At 42.6% G+C, this 25,473-nt stretch overlaps 1 protein-coding gene across 1 annotated transcript in view; it reads left to right on the forward strand.

Annotated features, from left to right (window-relative positions):
* The first annotated feature begins 6,961 nt into the window (after positions 1 to 6,961).
* Positions 6,962 to 25,473, forward strand: part of LOC309628520 (uncharacterized protein C4orf51 homolog) — a 45,748-nt gene continuing 27,236 nt past the window's right edge. The window contains exons 1-2 of the mRNA XM_082391610.1: positions 6,962 to 11,168; positions 15,951 to 16,122. Of these exons, the coding sequence (XP_082247736.1) occupies positions 10,942 to 11,168; positions 15,951 to 16,122 (399 nt within the window). The 5' untranslated portion in view covers positions 6,962 to 10,941. The remainder of the gene's footprint in view (positions 11,169 to 15,950; positions 16,123 to 25,473) is intronic.

The raw sequence follows: 25,473 nt of genomic DNA on the forward strand, positions 1-25,473 counted from the left end.
CTTTGCTCACCAACAAACATGCATTAACTGATCATTTTAGCAACTTTATTTCATGTTTTCCACCCACTCCTGCCATGACCTTCAGGTAGGATTCAACTTGTTTAAAGCTGTGAGGAGTTCATCTACCTATTATTTGTCTTCAAGCATTTAGAAACTCTAATCCACTAAGATTAATCTCTTTTTGGGGAATTCCCTGGTGGTCCAGTGGTTAGGACACTGCACTTTCACTGCTGAGGGCGCAGGTTCAATCCCTGGTCAGGGAACTAAGATCCCGTAAGCCGCGCAGCACCGCCAAAAATAAAATAAAATACAAAAAAAAAGAGGACTTCCCTGGTGGTGCAGTGGTTAAGAATCCACCTGCCAATACAGGGAACACGGGTTCGAGCCCTGGTCCAGGAAGATCCCACATGCTGTGGAGCAACTAAGCCCGTGCGCCACAACTACTTAGTCCACGTGCCACAACTACTGAAGCCCGCGCACCTAGAGCCTGTGCTCTGCAACAAGAGAAACCACCGCAATGAGAAGCCTGCGCACTGCAATGAAGAGTAGCCCTCGCTCGCTGCAACTAGAGAAAGCCTGCACGCAGCAACGAAGACCCAACACAGCCAAAAATAAATAAATTAGAAAAAAAAAAAAGAGAGATTGATCTCTTTTTAACAGATAATTCTTTTTAGAATCCCAGTTAGGAACTATGCATGGGTAATAGGCTTCCTAGAATCTCTCTTCTCATCTTGGAAAATTTCGGGGGTTGCAAGCGTTTTGCATATTAATATTTAATTGACAATATTTGATGTATCATTCTTAAACTTGATCTCAGAATCTTCAAAGTATTAAATGATGTGTGTAACAGGAGGCCCGTATACCTCTTTCCTCATAAACAAGTCTATGGACCTCAGCTTGGGAACACAAAGTAGTTGTTCATTTAAAAAAATAAAAACTAAAACTCATTGGTCTTTTCTGCAGGGCACATTTATTAGGTCATCGATTAGAAGCTTCTCTGAATATTAAAATTATTACTATGTAAGTTGTTGGGGATGCTCTTGGACTGGGTTGATGAGGAAGGCAGTAGTCAGCAGGTGCGGGACCAGACAAAGGGTGCGGGGCAGGCATTGGGGAGAGATGGGGGAAGATGACAGATAAGGAGAGTAAAGCAAGTTAAAGATGCAGTAGTTTTAATAGTCTAAAGAGTCCAGCCTCTGCAGTCACACTGCCCGAGTTTCAACTCCAGTTTTCCCTCTTCCTGGCAGTGTGATGTTGGGCCGACGTTTGGTGGATCCCTTTCCTCCTCTGTAATATGCGGATAAAAACAGCATCTTCCTCATAGGGTTGTTGTTGTGAGGATTAAATGAGTTATGGTATATAAAGGGCTTAGAAGAGTACCTAGAACATATAAATATTTGCTTCTGTTGTCACCAATTATTATTATCCTATACATGAGACTCTCCCAAGATTCAAGTTACTTGAGCACGAATAGAACTTTGAAGTACCTTTTAGGATTTTCTTCTAAATGACTTTTGATTATCCTAATAATGTGTTCTATCTGAGACTAAGAGTGTTGTCCAAGCAGAATAGTATGGCAATGGCTTAATTTTATAATAGAGGAAAGATAGGCCTGTTCAGCTTGTGGGTCTACTTCCCCCAACACTCACCTTGAGTGAATCGAAGAAATCAGCTGTTGCTTGCTGTATGCTGTTTATCCCAGGAGGTACCCGCCAAGAGATCCCAAAAGCCTCGACCATTATTATGGCTCATTTTTTTAGTTAGAATTATTGTGAGTCTTTTTGTTTGTTTCTTTGAGAGTGTGAGATACAATTTGTGGATTACCTCCTTTATCAATTCAGACAGGGCTTCCTTGGAAAACAGCATCCATTAACTCAAGTTTCCTCACTTTGGGGTCCACAATATACCTGATCTATTTCTATTTCCCTATTCTCTATTCCCCACCAACACACACACACACACACACACACACACACACACCCCTGAAGACCTTGTGCTTTATTTTCTCCTTTCCCTTGATTATGGACCCAGAACTAGAGGGAGAGAAAATCTAAGAAGCACCATATTTGATTGAACTGACTCCAGTCTTTTTGCCATAGAGTTTCTTGTTTTTGTTTTTTGTTTGCTTTTGTTTTTACGGCCTAGACTCCAGAGAGAACTGGAAGAGAAAAATAAATGTAAACTCAAAAGAGACTCTTTGTAAGATTAGGGAGATTGATTATATATGGATGCATTCCATTTGTTTTCATTTTTGTAACATAGCATCTTGGCTCTGATTATGAGTTACATATATTCATTGTAAAACATTTGGAAAATAAAGAAAGGAATGTAAAATATAAAAATCACATGCAATCCTCCTACTCAGCTATAAGTATTAACATCTCTGTATAGAGCCCACTGGGCCTTTTCTTATAAATACATACACATACATATACTTTTTATTCAACAAAATTTGGGTCACAGTGTTTGCGCTTTATAATCAGTTTCAGTTTTCATATAGTAAACACAACCAAAAATGAAATTCAGGAAAGGAGAGAAAAATGATCCTTCCCTTTAGGCTCCTCTTCCCTAATTTTATCAATTTCCTTTTCCTGTTCCTTTGCACTTTACCCTTCATTTATTTCCATCCAGTTCTGGTTGCAGCTGACTCCTTGTTTTCTGTGTCTTGTAGACCATGTAGACTGTAGACCACAGTTTTTGACAAGTTACTAAAATTTCCAAATGCTACACTTGATAAGCATGAAGAAATTATTGCAAGATCAAGGACTGAGAATTAATATTATTATAACTGACAAAGAGTTATTAACTATAACACATTACGTACGCTCAGTCAGCTGCTGACCACACTTATCCAAATACCGGAATTTGGCACCTTGTGGGCAGGAGACAGATTCTTGTTGAGATGGAAGCTTAAGCTTCAAACGGGATCTTTTTTCTCAAGAGAATTCTGCTTGTTTTTGGCCTTTCTATTACTTGGTTTCTCCCTGGGTTTTGTCTTGGAATGGCATGAGTAAGTTTCTGCCTGACATATCTAGTCTCTGGTGATAAAAATCGAAATAGTAGTTACCTGTGTGTGTGTGTGTGTGTGTGTGTGTGTGTGTGTATGTGCTGTTTTGACTGGAAAGAGACAGAGTGGTGCATCTGGGTGGTAGTTACATAGATGTACACATATGACAAGTATATTTGTGTACTTTACTGTTTGATGTTACGTCTCAATTAAAAAAAAAATACTGCTTGAGTCACCCTCTTGCCAGGCTGTCATTGGTTTAGTCTGGAGATCTAGTCAAGATCTAGTAAATTCCAGAGACTTATAGAGCAGCCATTGTCTTAGCTATAGAGACCTCTAGACTTTGTACTTCCTGGACTGTTCCACAAAACAGCAACACCCAGAGATGCTCCCCACCCCATAAAAGGAGTTCTGTGGTCAAATAAGTTTAGGAAATGCTGCCCCCTTGGAAAGATTCACGATGCCCATTGAAATGTTAAAGGTCCTAAAGTCCTACAGCAAAGAAACATGTTTATCCCAACTTGTCTTAAACTTACTTAACCATGAAATTCTTTTAATTAATACCTATTAATACCTCATTAGAATAATCAGCCTGTGTTTAGACAAAAGCCTGGTCAAGACCTGCCCATTAATACCCACCCCCTGGACCTTGCCCCTTATCAGGGGCAGCTGAAGTACAGCCAGGTGCAGTGGGGAGCTCTGGGCATTGGACTGCCTTGGCCCCTGTCACCTGCAGCCTCCAGCCAGGGCAAAATCTTTCAGCCACAGCCAGACCATCCCAGGGGATTCCAGCAAGGCCTTATGTCCCAGTGACAGTGGCCCATACGGCCAGAGGGGAGGTGGGCTGAGCAGAGGCCTTCACTCCTGCATTCCCGCTTCCAGGGAAGCCCTGACTGCAAAGCTGGAGGGCAGATGCTCTGGGAATTAAACCAAGGTGCTAGTTGTCCCTCTAGGACTCTGGCTCATTGAGAGTGAAGTGACCAAGCTTGAAGTGTCTCCCTCTGGTGTGAGGGCAGGCGCAGAGGCAGCTCTCCTGTTCAGCTGAGGCATAGGATGGTGACAACTGCTGTGTGGGTGCCGTGAGGACCAGTGTGACATGGGATGTGCTCTGGGCTGGCTCTACAGGGCACTCAGGTCCACGTTCTCCCTCACCTGGTGCTGAGGACCAGCTGGGCGTGTCTCACAGGTGCCCTTCCCTGGAGTGGGTGGGCTGGGTCCTGACATAGCTGGGTCCTCTGACACAGACAGCACTTGTGATTTAGAGAGGAGGATACGCTGCCTGGTCAAGCCGAAAACAATGTAAAATATTTAATAGCAACTCTTCTTCCTCCTCAATTCTCTCCCCAGCCCTCTCTCTCTCTCTCTTTTTTAAAATTTATTTTATTTATTTATTGTTTTATACAGCAGGTTCTTATTAGTTATCTATTTTATGCATATTAGTGTATATATGTCAATCACAACCTCCCAATTCATCCCACTACCACCACCCCCCACTTTCCCCCCTTGGTGTCCACACGTTTGCCCTCTGCATCTGTGTCTCTATTTCTGCCTTGCAAACCGGTTCATCTGTACCATTTTTCTAGATTCCACATATATGCATTAATATACGATATTTGTTTTTCTCTTTCTGACTTACTTCACTCTGTATGACAGTCTCTAAGTCCATCCACTTCTCTACAAATGACCCAATTTCGTTTCTTTTTATGGCTGAGTTAATATTCCATTGTATACATGTACCACATCTTCTTTATCCATTCGTCTGTCAATGGGCATTTAGGTTGCTTCCATGACCTGGCTACTCTAAATTGTCCCAGCCCTCTCTCTTAAAAATTTTTTTATTAGACTATTTTTTAGAGCAAGTTTTAGGTTCACAACGAGATGGAGCAGAAGTACAGAGATTTCCCATACACCTCCTGTCCTCACACATGCAAATCTCCCCCACCATCAACATCCCCGCCAGAGCGGTGTGTTTGTCACAAGTGATGAACCTGCATTGATGCATCATTGAACCCCGAAGTCCATAGTTTATATTAGGGTCACTCTTGGTGTTGCACACTTTGGGGTTTGGGCAAATGTGTGATGATGTTTATCATACAGAGCGGTTTCATGGCCCTAAAAACCCTCCGTACTCTGCCTCTGCAGCCTTCCCCCTCTCTTTGTAACAAATATTTTAGTAGCTTCCAGACCTCACGTGCACAGGCTGCATTTATTGAAATCTGTGCTTCGCCACACACTCTCTGCGTTGGTCCCTGCTGGATGCTCTTCTCCTTTCAGATTATAGTGAAAATATAAGGAACACTCCGCACCACCAGCCAGTCCGAGCACTGGAAGAGCCAGTACCTCAACCGCTTCCTCCTCCACCCGAGGTAAACATGATTCTGCACTTGGTGTTCATTCTGTTTTTATTTTTGGGACTTGATTTTTCCTATTCAACATTACATTCCTGAGCTTTGTTTATATTCTGCGAGCAGCTGTAGATATTGAATGCCTCCATGGTAGAATTTTTCATTGTGTGATTACATCATACGTTATCCGTTCTCTTCTCTTGTTGTCGGGCCTTTGGGCTGTTCCCATGTTCGCTCTGACGAACAGGCCTCCTGTGCGCACACCCAGGGGACCCTCCCGGGAGGAGAGCTGAGAATGGAATCTGGATCATGGGAACGCAAAATTTTAACTTGGCAAGGTAATGCCTAACTGTTCTGCAAAGTGGTTGCATCAATCTGTGCTCCACCGGCAAAGTGTAAGAGTTCTGGGGACGCACGTCTTCTCTGACATTTGCAATTATCAACACATTTTTTTTTTTGGTCAATCAAATGTGTGCAAAATCCCATCTCACCGTGAAACGTGTCCCTTGATGACAGTGAGAACAGAGGGCCTCTCTCCACGTCTGTTGGCCCCTCTACTCTCCTGGAAGCACCTGCTCCTGCCTTTTGCCCATTTTGCTGTTGGGTTGTTCGCTTTTGCTTCCTGACCCCTAGGAATTCTTAGTAAATTCTGACACTTGTCTTTGGTTCGTTTTGGGTGCAGTGAGAATTATCTCCCAGTTTGCAGCGTGTCCTTTCACCTTCATTAAGTTATATTTTATTGTGTAAAAGTCCTTAATTGTAATGTAGTCAAATGTATCAATCTTTTCTTTTATATGGTTAAGGTTTGTGAGTGTGTTGATTAGGAAATTCTTTCCTATCCCGAGGTCACATAGATATTCACGTGTATCTTCTTCTAAAGTTTTAAACTTTTGCTTTTGACATTTTGTTTCTTAATCCATTTGGAGATGCTTTTTGAGTGTAACAAAGGATCTAATTTTTTTGTCCTGGGGTTTTCCTGCCTCCTTTATTGCATGTCTTTCTCCAAGGACCCATCATGCCACTTCTCTTATTTATCAAAGCCCATCTATGGGTGTGTATCCTTCTGGGTTCTGTATCCTGTTCAATTGTCCGGTTCGTCACCTCCTGGGCTGACACCACACTTCATCCCACCCCTCCCCTTTCTTTTTGGCTGCACTGCGCAGCATGTGGGATCTTAGCTCTCCGCCCAGGGATGGAAGCCATGCCCCTTGCAGTGCAAGTGCCGAGTCCTAACCACTGGACTGCCAGGGAAGTCACCACACTTCACCGTTGATTGTAGTTTTACAAATAGCCTTTCAACTGGTGGGTAAGCCCCACTGTCTTCTTTTTCTTCTTCAGGAGGGTTTGGATGGTTCTTTTTAAAAAGTTGAGCTGTAGCCTACACAGAGCTAAGTGCACAGACCCCGAGTGCACATTTCACTTACTCTCTGTGTGTGCACTCGGTCCCGTCACCAGCGCTGCCTCACCAGCCGCCAGAAGCAGTGGACGAAGCCCCTTCGTGGTGTGAGGGCTCTGCGGGTCAGGAGCCGGCCGGGTGGGCGGGGACAGCTCGCCCCGGCTCCAGGGCGTCTGTGAGGAGCGGGGGCTGCGATGCACCGAAGGCTTGGATGCGCTCCCCTGGAGCAGCCGTCCTCAGGTCTCTCGGCTGATGCTGGCTGGGCCTCCGCTGAGCCGCGGCCGGAACCCCTCCCCGTGGCCTCTCCACGTGGTCCCTCCTTGGGGTGGCTTGGGCTTCGTCAGGGCACAGCGGCTGGGTTCCCCGCTGGAGGGTCCAGGCGGAAGCGCGCACAGAGTCTTTCCGTGGTCCTCTCTCTATTGATCGAGGGATCACAAAGGTCTGCTCTCGTTCAAAGGGAGGGATTATCCACCTCGCACCTCAATAGGAGCCTCAAGTCCACGTTGTGAAAACCTTGTGGGAAGGGAGAAATTGACGCGGCCGTCTTTGTACAATACAACCCGCCACATCTGTGGAACCACCCCCCAGATCAAGGTGTGAAATAGTTCCGGTGACCTGGTGGCTCCTTGGGCCCCTTCCACTTCATGCCAAGCCCCGAAGGTAATTACTGCCCTGATCTCTATGACACAGACTAGTTCTGCCTCATCACCAGTATTACCCGAATACATAAATGGAAGCCTGGGGTGCGTGCTTTGGGGTCTGGCCTCTTGCGCTCCACATCGTATCCTGAGAGACTGACCCGTATTGAGCGGTCAGTAGCTTGCCATTTTGCACCGCTGTGCAGTACTCTGTTGTATGACATGCAGTTTGTCCATCCCACTACGGACAGACAATGGTAGGTTTCCGTTTAGATCATGATGAATATTCTCATACAACTTTTTGGTGTGCGTAGCCCCTCGTTTCTGTTGGGTATATACCAGGAGGGGCACCCTGGGTCATAGGATGTTTGCATGTTTAGCTTCAATAGACACCGGCAAACAATTTTCCAAAGTGATTGTAGATTTTACTCATCAGCAGGAGTGCCATCTCGCCACAACCTGTAATTTTTAGCCATTCGGCGGTGGGGTTGGGGGGGCGTGGGGGGGGCCTGGTGCCATCTCATTCTGGCCTGTCCCTGGTGACTGACGGTGCTGAGCACCTTTTCCTGTTTATTGGCCATTTAGGTAACTTTTCTAAAAGTGCTTTTTCAAGTCTTTCACTCACATATTTAAAACTGGGTTGTCAGACCTAAGTGTCCATCAACAGATGAATGGATAAAGAAGATGTGGTATATATCTAGAATGGAATACTACTCAGCTAGAAAAAAGAATGAAATTTTGCCATTTGCAACAACGTGGAGGGACTTGGAGTATATTATTATGCTAAGTGAAATAAGTCAGACAGAGAAAGACAAATACTGCATTATCACTTATATGTGGAATAAGATATCACTTATATCCAAAAAATACAACAAACTAGTGAATATAGCAAAACAGAAACAGACTCACAGCTACAGAAAACAAACTAGTGGTTACCAGTGGGGAGAGGGAAGGGGGAGGGTCAAGATAGGGGTGGGGATTAAAAGGTACAAACTATTAGCTATAAAATAAGCTACAAGGATATATTGTACAACATGGGGCATATAGCCAATATTTTATAATAACTATAACTATTTTATAATAACTTTTTTTAGACTAAATACTTAGGATAATAAATTCAGTTAGTCTGTTCTACTTATTTTCTAATTTGAAGTCCAACTTATTCTTAACAGACTTGTTCAACATCTAATAGACTGATGAACTAAGCTATAATCTCATCTAAACCAATATTAGACATTTTCACTCAAATTGTTAAGTTTCACTACTCTTGGTTCTTGAGGTTATAATTGTTAAAATGATATCGTACTTGATTTTGGGAGAAGAAAAGAAATAAATAAAACTAAAGGATAGGAATGCAATAATAAGGTATATTTACACCCTAATTTATTTTTTAGAGTTTATTTCATTACACAATTGCCTATAGACAGCCACACAATCTAAGAAGAAAATTTTAAAATGTTTTCTACAAATAATCTTTCACAATCTGTTCTATTTATTTTCTTGCCTCGAAACAATATTTATTGCCAGCAGAGATTTTTAAACCACCATTTTTGCTGGAATGGCTAAAGGTTTAAGCATCGAAGCAGTTGCCACTTGACACTGGGTGCGTTGAAAAGAGTTGGGCAGCCTTGTTTCCGTTCCCCTCCTTCACTCTTTATCTCCATCTTCTTCTCTCATCTGCATTTCTCGAAGGAACCTCCAACTCCCTGAGAAAAAGCAGCCAGCTCTGCTAACATCGGCCTAATCCTTCTAGGGCAAATGTGCTTATGTCCCAAATTTCAAACTTTTAAGGAAAGATACTTCTACTTCTAAATACTAACAAGTATTAGCAAGTAATTTTACTCTCAAAGAAGCATACCCTGTAGTGTGTCAGCCTCACTTTAAAGGACTGTTTAGGGACTTCCCTGGTGGCGCAGTGGTTGAGAATCTGCCTGCCAATGCAGGGGACACCGGTTCGAGCCCTGGTCCGGGAAGATCCCACATGCCGCAGAGCAACTAAGCCTGTGCGCCACAACTACTGAGCCTGTGCTCTAGAGCCCGCGAGCCACAACTACTGAAGCCCTTCTGCCTAGAGCCTGTGCTCTGCAACAAGAGACGCCACCGCAGTGAGAAGCCCACGCACCGCAATGAAGACTAGCCCCACTCGCCGCAACTGGTGAAAGCCCACTCGCAGCAATGAAGACCCAATGCGGCCAAGAATAAATTAATTAATTAAAAAAAAGAATATAATCTCAAAAATAAAATAAAATAAAAGACTGTTTAAATTCAGCTCGTATTCCCAGCATTGAAAGATAGACTGCCTCATGTAACCATAGAAATATGTTGATTCTGGGGCTTTTCCTCAGACCTATAGTCTGTGAAGGGAGGGCAAGTCCTCTGCATGTTTAAGGTGCCCCATGGGTGCTGATCCAGCCACCTATGGAGAATCTTTTTTTTTTTTAATTTTTTGGCCACACCACGCGGCATGTGGGATCTCAGTTCCCCAACCAGGGATCAAACCCACGCCCCCTGCATTGGAAGCGCGGAGTCTTAACCACTGGACCGCCAGGGAAGTCCTGGAGACTCTTTTTTTAATGCTGATGATGGATCCACTCACGGAGTTGCCGATCAAGGTGCGGCAGGACATGTGTTTCTATAAAGAATCCCACAGGTTACATGAATGAACACAGAGGGTTGAGAACTTCTGCCCAACATTGTAAAGCAACTATACTCCAATAAAAATTAATTAAAAGAAAAAAGAGTTGATCAGAGAAAGGACAAAAATAGAAAGATCTGTTTCGATTTGCCAATGAATAACAATTGTGTGGAGGAGAGGCAAGCGTATTAACCAGGTTTAGAGTAATTATTAGTGAAGGATAGAGGAAATCAGGTGAACAGAAGATCCTAAAAAAGGTTCACGGTGGTGTTTCAGTGACCTTAATTCTTAACCCTGGCTGCTCTTTAGAACCTTCCAGAAATAAGCTTTTGAAAATTACCAGAGCCTGGGCCCTACTCCAGGCCAAGTAAATCAGAATCTACGGGCTGTGGTGCTGATTTTCCCAGCTCCTGGGGCGACTTCCGCATGCTGCCAGTTTCAGCATCATTGCTGTATGACACGCAAGAAGCCGTTTGAGTCACCTGCTATCATTGACATCACAAGAGGGGCACGTTTGCCTCCAGACCCTTGGAGGCCAGTCTTTAGAGGAAATGAATGCTTGCCACTGTCCTCTTGTTCCACGTCTTAAACCACCGTGATTAGGACTCACTCTTTTATTTATAAAAGCAGTGGCCACCTGCTTTCTTGCCATAATTTGTAGCAGTTTATCGCTTAGAGCAAAAGCCAGAAAGTTATATAACTTCTAATTTTGCTAGTTGAAATTTGGGGGGATGGAAGGTGGTATTTGTGGAATTGTGTGACCTGTTGCTTGGCAACTTTAAGAGAGTTCAGCTTCTGCATTCTGTGAACTGTCAGAGTCACAAGAGTTTGGTGAGGCGGGTCAATTAGTTCTTGCTACAAAAAGGAAATTAATTCTTCCTTACGCAGAGGGCTTGAAAAGTCGTCCTTCCGAGCAGGCCATGTCACACTTCTTCTACTTGACTCCACAAATTCTTCTGCCCTTTAGCCCTCTTACTTCTCAAGAGTTTGATCTGATCCGACTGAAGGCTGGAGCATCTTGGCAGAATGAAACAAGGTGGTCAGATTCGTCTGTAACAACATATGCGGGCAGTTACCGGAAAAAGCAGCTGGATGATTCCACGTGCGGCCAACTTCAAGCAGGACAGCACTGGCCTGAGTGTAACCAGTAAGATTCCTTTGTGATTCACAAGTTACAGCGATGTCACTGTAACTGGATGAGAATGCTGTTAGAAGGAGGAGGGTATTGTCAACCCTGAGACACTTTGTAGACTTCCGCGCTGTATATTTTCCTGGGTAAATGTCAGGGGGAGGAAGAGCTAAATGTCAGTTACCAGCTGAAATTATGTTTGTATTCTCTATTTAGTACTCCTAAAATTATGCACAACTACCTTTACTCTTGAAAAGTTAAAATATGAGTATTCAGTTAAGATGTAGATATTTTGTCTTCTCTGCTCAGCAAAGAGGTGCTTTTGAGAATTTCACTTTGTTTCTTGTCTAGTTTTTCCACTTTGGGGAATTGAAAAATTCCCTCGGAGCAGGACTAAATCCTCCTCTGCCCTCCACCATGAATTGTCTCTGGATGAATTCAAGTGTTGGGGGCCCGAAAGACATATTCTGAGTGTTTACTATAAACCAAGCCCTATGACCGGCCCACAGAAAACATTAATTTCAGTTTCATATGGTAACTGAAACCACAGAAATAAGTAACCAGCACAGGGGAAGGAGATTTTATCAGTGTCTGTGGCGGGGGTGGGGGGTGGGGTGGGAGGGGGTGGGGGGGTGGGGGGTGGGGGGGTGGGGCGGGGACGGGGTATTGTGTTTCTGGAAAGAGCTCTGTAAAGCAGCTTTCCTCTGAGCTGGTTTAGGAGGTGGGGAGAGAAAGGAGGGCTGCCTGGAGGAGAGAGTGCACAAAGGCAGCGAGCACTTAATCCCAGGTGTTATCTGACAGCTGTGAGCAACTCAGTGAGTTTGAGACAGAAAGCATTAAGTGAGGATGTGGAAAAGATGAGGATTCGTAATGCAATATTTCCCTCTGTAGGTTGTCAAATATCTTGTCCAAATTCTGGAAATCTATTTGAAAATCAATTGGATTATTGGCTCCAACTTGAGATGTGAGGAATAATTCAAATAATACCCTAACAAATACTAGTTATTTTGCCTTCCAGGGCTTTCCAAATTATCACAACAATGCTTAAAGCCAAAATGTCTCAGAAGTACTTTGCAATTGGATGCCTCGTCTGGTGTATTCCAGTGAACTACACAGTCGCTGCATTTTTAATAGCTCTCGAGTATGTTGACACCTCAGTTAACTTTGGAAGTCCCTTTGCTAATTCTGTGAATTTTGAGGCACCTCTAGGCCAGTAGGGGAATCTTCAAGGCAATGCTTGCTTCCCTATCTCAACCTTGGACTCTCTGAGGTATACAAACCCAGAAAATATGAAAACTGGGAGAGTTCTGACTGGGCCTGTCAGAAGAGTCCCAAATTCTTTGAAAAGCAATGATTTTCCCTTCTGCATTGGTACTTATAGAACAAATCCCTGAATGAAAAAGCAGCAGCATGTTGGATCATGCTTCTGAAATGAAGAGGCGCTGTGCCAGGGCTTACTAAAAGGCCACGGGACAAATAGGGAGCATTAGTTTGTTACAGCAGCAATAGAAAAGTACAGGCGGATCTCGGAGATATAGCAGTTTGGTCTAATAAAGTGAGTAACCCAATAAAGCAAGTCACACAAATTTTTTGTTTTCCCAGTACATATAAAAGTTATGTATACACTATATTGTTAAGTGGGCAATAGCATTATGTCTAAAAAACAATGTTCATGCCTTAATTTAAAAATACTTGGTTGCTAAAAACAATGCTAACCATCATCTGAGAACACAGGGTTGCCACAAACCTTCAATTTGTAAAACACACAGTACCTGCAAAGCACAATAAAGCCACGTCCAATAAAAGTAGGTATGCCTATAACACAGGTAGAATGGAGAGCAGAAACATTTTTATAATAAAGGAAAGTAAAAATTTTTATAATAAAGGGAGGAGCATGATACAAAATTTTCATGAATGTTTAAAAACAGGAAATATAAAAGAAAATTAGTACTTACCAGACCAAATTTTCACTTACCAGTGAAAACACTCAGAACAGTGGAGAAAGGTCGTGTTTGCAATCCCAGGTAGATTAATTAATTTGAGCCAGATGCAATTTTTAAAATGAAATTTTAAAAAAATGCCACTTTGCTAAAATATGTCAAGTTTTTAAGAATAAAGATAATCAAAGATGTGTAAGATCTCCACACAGAAAACTATAAGACATTAGTGAGAGAAAATAAAGATCTAAGTCAATGGAGAGATAAACCATGTTCATGGATTAGAAGACTAAATATTATAAAAATATTATTTCTCCCCAAATTGATTTATGCAATTCCAATAGGTGTTTTTGTGGAACTTGACAAGATGATTCAAGGCCAGGGAATAGACAGGAGACTCTCAAAAAAGAACAAAGTAAGAGGGTTTGCTCTACAGACAACAAAATTTACTATAAAGCCTCAGTAATTAAGGCAGGATGGCATTGTGGCACAAAGATAACAAATAGACCAATGGAACAGAATAAAGAGCCCAGAAACAAAACCATGCATATATGGGCACTTATTTATGAGAAAGGTAGCAGAACAGTAGAGAAAAGTCGTGTTTGCAATCCCAGGTAGATTAATTCCAGATGAATTAGAGGCCTAAGTGTGAAAGGCAAAACAGCAAATCCATTAGATGACGACATAGAGAATAGCTTGTTGATCTTGAGGTTGGCAAAGATTTCTTAAACAGACACAAAAAGCACTAACCACAAAGAAAAAGTGAAGTAAATGGGACTATCTTAAAATTAAGTAGTTCTCTTTAACAAAACACACCCTTACAAGTATGAAAAGGCGAGCTACAGAGAGGAAGAAAAGATTTTCAATTCAGCGACTGACCAAAGGCTCATAACTATGATACATATAAAAAACTCCTACAAATTAGTAGGAAAAAGACAATCCACTAGAAAAATGGAACAGAGACTTTGAAATGAAGTTCATAAACCAAGATATCCAAGTGACCAATAAACTTATCAAAAGGTCCTTAACCACATTAGTAATCAGGAAATGTAAATTAAAACCACAATGAGCTTACTCATGTCATCTTCCAGAAAGGTTAAAATTAAAAACACCATTAATACTAAGTGCTGGTGAGGGTGTAGAACAATGAGGTCTCTCATGTACATCTGGTGGGAATGTGCATTGAATTGTTTTCTTTAGAAAAACAGTTTGGTCTTGTTTTCTAAAGTTGATGCTATAAATTTCCTAGGACTTAGCAGTTCTAAGTATATACGCAGCTGAAATGCATTGTCACACGTGCACCAAGAGACATGTACAAGTACGTTCATAGCAGCATTTTTCATAATAGCCAAAAAACTGAAAACAAGCCAAATGTACAATATGTACTATTCATCAGAATGCATAGAATGCATCAGAATGCACAGACAGTGCTGTGATCATACAATGCCAGTGTAAATGAACAAACTATGGTTACACCTTGTAATGACACAAACATTATATTGAGCATTTTGAGCCAGATGCAATACATATTGTATTATTCCATTTACGTAAAATTAAAAAAAAAAAAACAGTCTAAGCCAAACTATAGTGTTGGGTATATCTGCCTGGGTAATAAAAAATATAAGGAGAAGCAAAGAAATGATTCCCATAGAAGTCAGGAAACTGGCCCACTGACTACCTGCCTCAGACCTTCTGCCCCAAACCTATTGGAAAAATAATTACTGGGGTTGGGCTTAGAAATGTACATTTAAAAATTAATACCCTCTAGTGATTCAATTGCTGCTGCAGGTTAGGAGAAGAAAGATACAGGGTGGGCCACCAGCTGTCATCTCAGGAGTTATTAGGGCTAGTCTGTGGGCAGAATACATGTCCAGGAGCATTTTAGAACCCTTTAGGCTGAGATAATTCCCCTCTATCCTTACCTCACACACACATTCCAGGTCCCCGGAGCTCGGAGACCCTCCTCCCCCCAATCAGAGGCCCTAAAACAATGGCCACCATGTGTTGCCCTCTAGAAATTGATGACTGTGCTTCCTGCCAAGCCAACTGCTTGACTAAAACGAGTGTCATATCTGGATTCAGGGAAACTGAACTACAGATATGTTTTGAAAGATAGACACAGCATCTGTGAATCTCCAAGTTACCCCGTTGCTACTAAGTTCTAAGTTTTCCTGGGAAACCAACATAATTACCGTAATATTTCCTATTCCATTCATAGCACTTTTTTTAAAAAATAAACTTATTTATTTATTTATTTATTTATTTTTGGGTGTGTTGGGTCTTCGTTTCCGTGTGAGGGCTTTCTCCAGTTGCGGCGAGTGGGGGCCACTCTTCATCGCGGTGCGCGGGCCTCTCACTGTCGTGGCCTCTCCCGTTGCGGAGCACAGGCTCCAGACGCGCAGGCTCAGTAGTTGTGGCTCACGGGCCTAGTTGCTCCGCAGCATGTGGGATCTTCCCAGACCAGGGCTCGAACCCGTGTCCCCTGTATTGGCAGGCAGATTCTTAACCACTGCGCCACCAGGGAAGCCCCATAGCACTTAATTTGAAAACAACTCTCTAGCGAAAGTCTCAGAAATCCTGTGAAAACAATTTTGAACTTAATGTTTGAGATTTTCATGTACAAAAGTTGAACATTTTACCCTTTTATGACAAATCAGGGACCAAACAAATTACTAAAGACAATGAGAAAGTCCAACTTGGGTTGATTTAATGAGATTTTACGGTTGGGAGAGTGGAAAGAGAGGAAGAGAAGAAGCGTCGAAGTTTAAGAAATCAAATGAAAGGGTGAGTGAAAAGCCCTGGTAAGTCCATAGTCTGTGACTTATAAACCCATAAACTTATAACTTGTACTTGCTCTCTTTAGGATGTCATTGCCAAACTGCTTTGCCCGCAGGGCTGGTCTCCAAGAGACCACAGATGTTAAAGCTAAGTGCAACATGATCAGTTCTGAGCACAGCCCTTTGGCCAAGTTTGCTGTCTTGATAACTTTTATGTTCTTGATTGTCATCCAGATGGTTTCTATTTGCCTACTAAAGGCAAGGCGTCTCTAGCAAGCAAATGAGCACGTTCCACTCTGGATCTGTCGCTCTTAAAAATAAGTTATTCCGGGGCAAAAAAACTTCCTCCTCCATGTTAGTCCCAGAATGTACCTTCTGCCAGAGCTTGGAGCTCTAGGTAATGGAATCTGAGCTTTACTGGGTACAGCAAAGAACTGGGAAGAAAAAACAAACCGTTATAAACCACCAGCTAGGAAACTCCATTTACTAATCTATACCCACCTCCACCCCGTTTTAGTTAAATCAGGATAACACTAGCTGCTATAATAGATAAACCTCCACATTCCAGTTGGTTAACACATTAAAACACAGTTTTTTTCTTCATCTAAAGGCCCAGGAGGGTGTTTTGCAGACAGACCTTCCACAGGGTGATCTAAGGACACAGACTTCCTTCATCTTGGGGTTCCACATCCCCTGGGGCCCCAGAGTCCTTTCTCTCCATCTGGCGGGAAGGGATAAAGGGTAGGGAAGGCACCCCTGCTTTTTCACCATTTCAGCCTGGACATGACTCGCATCTCATATGCTCACATTCCAGTGGGAGAAGCAGTCACAAGGCCCCACCTACATGCCACAGAGTTTAGATTCCTGGGCTGGTTAGACTCTTCCCAGTAACAACTGCACACTGTGGAAGGGGACAGCTGGCCCTCCTGCCACACACTCTGATTTTGGGGGAAGAAACACAATAGGTTTTTCTCATATAATTTCCACCTCTCAGGGTTCAATCTTTGAAGGTTTAATAAGACTAAAGATTATCTCAAATTAGGATTTTTAAAGCACCTTATAAAATATTCTGTTAATACTTTTTGTTGTATTTGTTGTTCAATATGTACCCATGTGTTGTGGGAGGAGGGTGGATGGTGTCAGGACCATCCTGCAGCCTCATGGGGTTCTCCTAAATAATGGACCATCACTATTCTGCTGGCTTTCCTCATAAAATTGAACTTTATGGGAATAGTGCATTTGAAATGGGTTTTATGTGTCCCTCTATGGTTTGTTGAGGCAAGAGACAGGACAGCTAACCATCTGTGCTATTGTTAAAGTCAGGAAAGACTTTCTTTCCCCGTTTGCAGTAATAAACATGAAACTGAAACACACTAAATAGCCCGGAGACAAGTCTGAACTAGGGTAGGGGAAATTAAATTACTTACCACTGTACCATAGGTATTGCTTTGTTTTCCTATATCTCCTCTCCTGTCTTTATGGTAAAGTATTGGTAGAGGAAAGGTAGAAAGGACATAAATGTTGTATTCATAATGATGACTTACTAATGGACCTCGCCCATGTTGCCTTTTTCACTTTCCTCAAACGGTCATTTTAATTTAACTGATGACTACACTCTTCATTAAGAGGTAACAGTATGTCAGAGTAGAATTATTTAATTTGGCCAGAGGATAACTTCCCTTTGTGCTTCTTTTCAATGTCCATGTCCAATTTTTGGATGATCAACTTTGTGCTAGAAGCTTCTAATGAAGGGAATTAAAACGCGAAGCCAAGGATCAGATTGTCAGTACAAGCCCACTGGATAAATTTGCTCACCACTAGTGGACATTGGTCTGTTGACTGTCTCTTTGTAGAAATGTGTCCATTGGGACTTCCCTGGTGGCGCAGTGGTTAAGAATCGCCTGCCAATGCAGGGGACACGGGTTCGAGCCCTGGTCCGGGAAGATCCCACATGCCGCGGAGCACATGCGCCACAACTACTGAGCCTGCGCTCTAGAGCCCGCGAGCCACGACTACTGAAGCCCGTGCACCTAGAGCCCATGCTCCGCAACAAGAGAAGCAACCGCAATGAGAAGCCCGTGCACGGCAACCAAGAGTAGCCCCCGCTCGCCGCAACTGGAGAAAGCCCGCGTGCAGCAATGAAGACTCAACGCAGCCAAAAATAAATAAATAAATAAAATAAATAAATTTTTTAAAAAAAGAACGAAGAAGAATTGATAGCAGATGAGAGATGTCATTAAAATTTTTTTTAAAAAGTGTCCATTCGTAGATATGCAAATCAGACAGGCTGTTCTTAAGTGTGATTCACATCATCAGAGGAAAAACATTCTCAAATTCTTTTTCACGACTGTCTTTCAAAGAGTTCCGTCTCATTTGTTCTGCCTACGCTAAGGCGGGTTTTCCTTTTGCGTCACTGTTAATTTTCTTTCCAAATGATATGGTTGTGGCTTTTCCCTTCTTTGGCGCCTCATACGCTCATCTCTCATGTTCAAAGAACAAAGCAATCGCTAATAAAAACTAAAATCAAGGATCCTAAAACTGCAATACCACAGACAGAAACTGTTCAACAATTCAACTTTCTAAGACAGATTCTAGCAAGTTTTGTTTAATTAAAAAACTTCTCTCCAGCAGAAGCAATTTATGAAGAGCAAGGTGGGATGCGGGGCAGCTGGGGTAGCTCTCACGGGCTGTTCCTTTCCCTCTTCTCATTCTTAAGGCCAAGCCTGTGTCCCTCCAGGATGAGCCCAACTTACCCTTGCAAAAGGGTACACTGGGCTCTTTGATTCTTGTTCTTCCAGGAGACGTAGTATGTACTAGGGAAGAGGTTATCTATAGAATGACACATCAAAGCCCAGATGTGACAGCATGTGTAAGATCTTCTTGGGATATTCCCTAGCCACACATAACAAATTCCAAGTCCCTAAAGCAGCTACCTGGATCTCTCTTTATGGTATATGGCCTTTTACAAGGATGACAGAATCCAGGAAAATATTTACAAGAACCAAATAATATTCTGATAGGGCAACATGAATATGGTTTGTCATGTTACTTCAAGAGTGTGTGTGTCCATTTTTAACATCTTCTTTTTCTCCTATTCTTTCACTCTCACTTTTATTCTCCTGCGAAGCCTTCTCCAAAGCTCAAGAGACTTATAAACGTAAAAAGAACTCACCAGACCACCCATAAGTCATGTCTTTACACGGGGAGATCTTAAAGCATAAATAAGATGATGTCACTTCTCTGTTTCCTGTCACACTTGCAATAAAATCCTAATTCCTTACCAAGGCTGTAAGGTCTTGCACAAATGGGACCCTGCCTATCTGTCCAGTCTGATCACTCTGTTCCAGTTACATTGGCTTCTTTCAGAAACTTGAAACTGCTAAGCCATTTCCCACTTCAGGACCTTTGCACGTACATTTTCTTTGCTGGAATGCAATGATCTCAGCTCTGCTGAGCTGTATCCTTCAAGTTTGAATTTGAATGTCACCTCTTCAGAGAGGTTTTCCCCAGCCACTACATTTAAAGTCAGTTCTTCACACTCTTTCCATTTTTAATTTCCATCTTAGTTCCTAATTTGCCATGTATTATTGTATTCGTTTACTTGTTATCTCTTTCCTCTTCTAGAACATAAGCTTCATGAGTGAAGGAGCTTGTCTGTCTTGTTCATCTCTGTATCTCCAGCACCCAGGACAGGGCTCAGTACAAACCAGATGTCCTTTAACTGTATATTGAACAGTGGTTTTTATGGACCTTCCATGGTTGACTTTTTCTTTCCCACAATATATTTCCTTATAGAGGCAGTTTGTTACATAGAATTTGTCTTCCCAAAGGGAATTCATAAAGTACTTTCAAAAATTAGAATGTAGTTTTTACTGAAGCAACCTTTCAAAAACTTGTGTTTCCACGGCCCAGCAATCCCACTACTGGGCATATACCCTGAGAAAACCGTAATTCAAAAAGAGTCATGTACCAAAATGTTCATTGCAGCTCTATTTACAATAGCCAGAACATGGAAGCAACCTAAGTGCCCATCAACAGATGAATGAATAAAGAAGATGTGGCACATATATACAATGGAATATTACTCAGCCATAAAAAGAAACGAAATTGAGTTATTTGTAGTGAGGTGGATGGACCTAGAGTCTGTCATACAGAGTGAAGTAAGTCAGAAAGAGAAAAACAAATACCGTATGCTAACACATATACATGGAATCTAAAAAAAAAAAAAAAAAAAAAAATTGGTTATGAAGAACCTAGGGGCAAGACCGGAATAAAGACACAGACCTACTAGAGAATGGACTTGAGGATATGGGGAGGGGGAAGGGTAAGCTGGGACAAAGTGAGGGGGTGGCATGGACATATATACACTACCAAATGTAAAATAGATAGCTAGTGGGAAGCAGCCGCATAGCACAGGGAGATCAGCTCGGTGCTTTGTGACCACCTAGAGGGGTGGGATAGGGAGGGTGGGAGGGAGATGCAAGAGGGAAGAGATATGGGGATATATGTATATGTATAGCTGATTCACTTTGCTATAAAGCGGAAACTAACACACCATTGTAAAGCAATTATACTCCAATAAAGATGTTAAAAACAAAAACTTGTGTTTCCAATGGCAGGCTTTAAAATCCTGTGTAGTAGCACATAAAATTGTAATACTTTAAAAATTGAATGAGGGAATTCCCTGGTGCTCCAGTGGTTAGGACTCCGTGCTTTCACTGTCGAGGGCCCAGGTTCAATTCCTGGTTGGGGAGCTAGGATCCCGTAAGCCAAGCACGGCTTGGCCAAAAAAAAAAATGGCACTGTTGCCTTTGGTGCACGGCTTTAGACGTACGCGCTCCTCCACCCGCCGCCCAGGCTCGGTAACAGGCTGAAGAAGGCACAAATCTGAAACACACACACGCAGTCGTGTAGACCAGTGACGGGGAACAGGATCTGGGAGAGCGGGAGAGAGGAAAGAGAGCGGGAGAAGAGCTGGTGCCCGCAGCGCCCGAGGCAGGGGGGTACCTTCCTCTTCTTCGTGCTGTGGGTGTCCTGTGGCTTCCAGGCTTTGTTCACCTTGTTTCCATAACGTCTCAGGGATGTGCCCCCTTGTGCTGCTCTGGGAGCATTTCCAAAGCTTTCTGCTTCTGGAGGCTGGGGCCCCAGAGTGAAGGTGGGGGCAGATGGGGTAGGGGATGCCTGAAGAGAGGGACTTTTCCTGCAGGTTTGCTGGTCGGCCTGGGGAAGGAGCAACAGGCCAGCCCCGGGACGGAACAGTGAAGGCGTAGATGGCCACCGCACCAGGCAATCTGCCCCAGCTGTCCTGGGAGAGACTCGCAGCTCGTCATCCGGGCTCCTCCACACCCAGGCCAGCATCTCCCAGGCAGAGGCATCAGGAGGACCGCCCCTCTCCAAGGCATCCTCTTTTCCAAAGGCCAGAATTGGGGCCAACGGGAAAGACTCACCTCCTCCGCCTCAGCTACCAGGAGAAACCCCCAAATGAAACGCCGCCAAACAGAAACCTAATTCCTACCTATCTCCTCCTGCGTGTGAATTCACGCCATCTCGTGCCTGTCACCTGAGATGTTTATCCCTGAGGTTCCACACTTTGCACTCCTACCACCTGCACTGAGAATGTTCTAGCACTTTCTCCACCCATCCCCCCCCCCCCCCCACACACACACCTGTTGCCTGATGGAGACTGATATGGCTTGTACCTGGACTCCTGGTGCAAGCCGTTCGGGTCCATTCTGCTGGGGGAGGAGAGGACTCCTCAGGCTTCGACATGAATATCGAATATCGGCTGCTCCTAGGGCCACTCTTGTGTGCCTTCCATTGTTAACAAAGGCGAGCTGCCCCTGCAGGAGAGCAGAGGATCAGCAGGGCCGCCGGCAGGCTGCTTCCTCACCTAATCCTTGCCCTCCTCCTCTTCTTCCCACTCCCACTGTGGAGCTCGACAGCGCGGCTGCCCGAGGAAGGGAGCAAAGTGGCTTAGGACAAGCCTCACCCACCACGGGGCTCCCGAATTCACTCCTGGTGTGGGCTGTCACAGCAGAGGGACTTTCTAATGCCGGGATTTAGCTTGTTTTCTGGCTAATTTGTATGCCTGGCTGGGGGGAGCGCAGACATTTCTTTTAAACAACAGAAAGAGAAAAGCTTAGGTTGGCCACCCATAAATCTAGGCAGCCTGGGAAGCGGTTTGCCTGGGACTGAGGTCCTCTCCACACTCAAAATGACAGATACGCCAGATGATGGCCAGCACACTCCAGAGATTCCCAGGATGGGCCCCCAGACCCAGGGAATACCAACGCCCCTTTCAGGAGTTGGGAATTTTGTTTTCCTCTATTTGAAATCAGGAAACAGTCTAATAAATGGTTAAATGTGTTTGTCAGAAAATATTCAAGTGTAAGGCAAGAGTTTCCAAATTCCCTGCAGAGACTGGACACAAGGGAACATTGGCAGCCGAGCCTGTCATTAAGAAGGTCACAAGATGCCATCTGTTACTGTGCATACTTTGCTGTTCAAGCAAAACATCGACTAGGAAGTGGCTGCGATTGCTTTTGCCCGTGAACTTAAAAGATAGCACGACGGTGGGCACTACAGTGATTTCAGGGGCTTGTGTGAACAAGCCATGGGTCTGCCTACGGGACGGGCTGGAGCTATGTGGGGAGAAGATGGGAAGAAGACATTGGTTTTAGGTCTGTCCTTGGTTACGGCTCCAATGTAATTTGGGACGCTGCTGCTTGGTTTTCTTAATCTTTTTCTGCTTGTTTTTTGCCATCTATAAAATATGATAATAGCACTTCCTTGCCTATAATTATGAAATTAAGGCAGATAAGTGAATGCCTTATTATACACAAAGATTTTTTAAAATATTTATTTATTTATTTGGCTGTGCCAGGTCTTAGTTGCGGAGTGCAGGATCTTTAGTTGTGGCATGCGGGAACTAGTTCCCCGACCAGGGATCGAACTGGGCCCCCTGCATTGGGAGCGTGGAGTCTTAACAGCTGGACCACCAGGGAAGTCCTAATTTTTTTTTTTTTTAATTCATAGAAAAGTTGAAGGAATTGTACAACCAATATTTGCCTACTCTCTGCCCAGATTCACCAATTGTTAAGATTTTGCCACATTTGCTAACATAGAGCTTTATCTCAGTCTCTCTCTATTGATAGTTGTATATAGTACTTCTTTGCTGAACTATTGAGAGTAAATTACAAGTGTAATAACAGTAGATCCTTAAATACTTCAGCATGTACTCCTAGGAATTAAGAATGTTCTTTTAGCAAAAAAAAAAATATTCTCTTACATAACTGTAATACTATTATCACACGTAAGAAACTTAACACTGATAGAATAATTTTTACCTAATATACAGCCCATTAAATACCTTATTCTTAAAAATCTGTCAGGAAAAGATTCACTCTGTCATCTATCCCAATGGTTAGCAATTCTCTCTTTGAAATACCTTATATTTTTGAGGCACTTTGAAAAGCCTGATGAAAGCTCTGGGCCCTATCTTCAGAAAAACATCCATTGAGACACTTCTACAAACCAACAATGCATACCTCTTGGATCCCTCCAGGGTGCCCATGGACTCTTGGTTAAGTGTTGTTAATCTTTGATCTAAATTCTCCTCTTTTGTGTACATACAATTTAAGACCACAGTACTCCAAAAAGGTTAAAAACTATTTTTCTTCACTTTCCAACATTATGTTTTGTGTTCATGAAGCTTCATTTCAAGGAACTCAAAGTTTCAAGGACCTCAGGGATGGGTAGGTAGATCATATGATCCCCTAATCTAAGACAAGAAAACGGAATCACAAATACAGCTGAGAGCGGTACAATGACAGATACCCAGTAGGTGGACTACATGATTAGAAGACCAAGAATATTTCCAAACTTGATCTTCTCTGATTCTGAAAGAGCGGTGCTCGCAAACCCACACTTGCTTTTTTGATAATTCACTTTTAAAACCAAATACCTGTGGCATTCCATCAGGGTTGGCGCAAGATTTATGGACCTAATATGTAAGGTAGAATTTGTTGGCCGTTACTGACATTGTTAGTTTCAACAACAAAATTGCCCAATTTGGTTGCAATTCTAGGAGGAGGAAGTGGAAGCAGGGAGGTGGATACACAGTAGCAAATTAGGGTAATGTTAAATGTCCTTAATTAAAAGGCCAGCTGAAACTGCCAAGGTCAAGTTGCACTGTGGGCTCTATTTTGTCAATTGTTAACTTGCAAAGAAAAAAATCGTCAGCTGACCGAACTCCAACATATGGGAGCTTGCTGGTGTTCTTCTCCGTAAACAGACTGAAGAAAATGAGAGATGTTTCTAGCTCAGTTAGAAAAATGACCAAGTTTGGCTAAAAGATGAACATAAATGTGTAAATCCCTCATGCAGTGGTCTAGCACAAATTCTAATGCCTGTTTTCCCCCTATAATCCATCAAACGCCTCAAAATTACTTTCTATAAAACTTCTATATTATAAAATCATATAATTTAGTAATTAATGATTATCTCATATAATTCTTGAAAGGAAGGGTGACAAAAAACTACTTAAAGCCTCTGGCAGGCCTATGGGATTTATAAAAGTCTTATAGAGCTTTGAAAGGCTAAGGATTTACAGCCAATGGAATAATCAGAGCTAATTATGCAGGATAAACTTCTTATCCACATGCTTTAACTGCCGCTGTGAAAAAGTGAGTTTTTCTTGAATTTAGCTAAATAATTATTGAACTCTTTATTTGACTTTAGCTTAAGATAGCCTGTTTTTTAAAGTTTATCAGCATAAAATAACACAAATAATGAGTATCTGCCAAATGCTATTCCTCTCCCTTGACTCATCCCTGTTGACCAGGCCCCATCATTTTACGCCAAACCAGACCCTCTTTACCTTTTTAAATCAATTTTTATTTACTTTTAATCAAATTTGATTTTTTCATCTTATAGAAAATGTATAACTTATAATTTTTTCCTCATAACAATGGCTATAATCACAAAGACAAATGTTGGTAAGGATGTGGAGAAACCAGAACCTTCATTCATTGCTGGTGGGAATGTAAAGTAGCACAGCTGCCTTGGAAAACACCTTGACAGTTTCTTTAAAAGTTAAACATAAATTTACAATAGGATCTAACAATTCCACACCTAGGTACCCACTCAAGAGAAATGAAAACAAATGTCTACACAAAGATTTGCATGTGAATGTTCACTGCAGTATTATCTATAGTAGCGAAAATCGGAAAGAACCCTTACATTCATCAGTTGGTGAATGGATAACAAAATCTGATATATTCATACAATGGAATACTACCCACCAATAAAAAGAACAAAATATGGAATGTGGATGAACCTCAATAAAATTGTTAAAAAATACACTAGAGCTTCTTCAGGCCTTGAGAAAAATGTATAGCTTTAGAATTTCAGCATAGTCTTGGTTCCCTCCGTTTCTAAGAGTATAAGCTGTGTATCATAGAAGAATGTTCCAAGCATAAATTTACCTTGACTTCTGGCTTCCAGTTCTGCATGTAAGGGGCTTGAAAAAGTCCACTCCATCCTAACAACGGGTAAAAAGCTGAAGAGAGTGAAAAATCAACAACTCTTCTTAGATCCATAAGAGAGGTG

Source organism: Balaenoptera borealis (genome assembly GCF_965194805.1).
Source record: "Balaenoptera borealis genome assembly, chromosome: 4".
Classification (NCBI taxonomy): domain Eukaryota; kingdom Metazoa; phylum Chordata; class Mammalia; order Artiodactyla; family Balaenopteridae; genus Balaenoptera; species Balaenoptera borealis.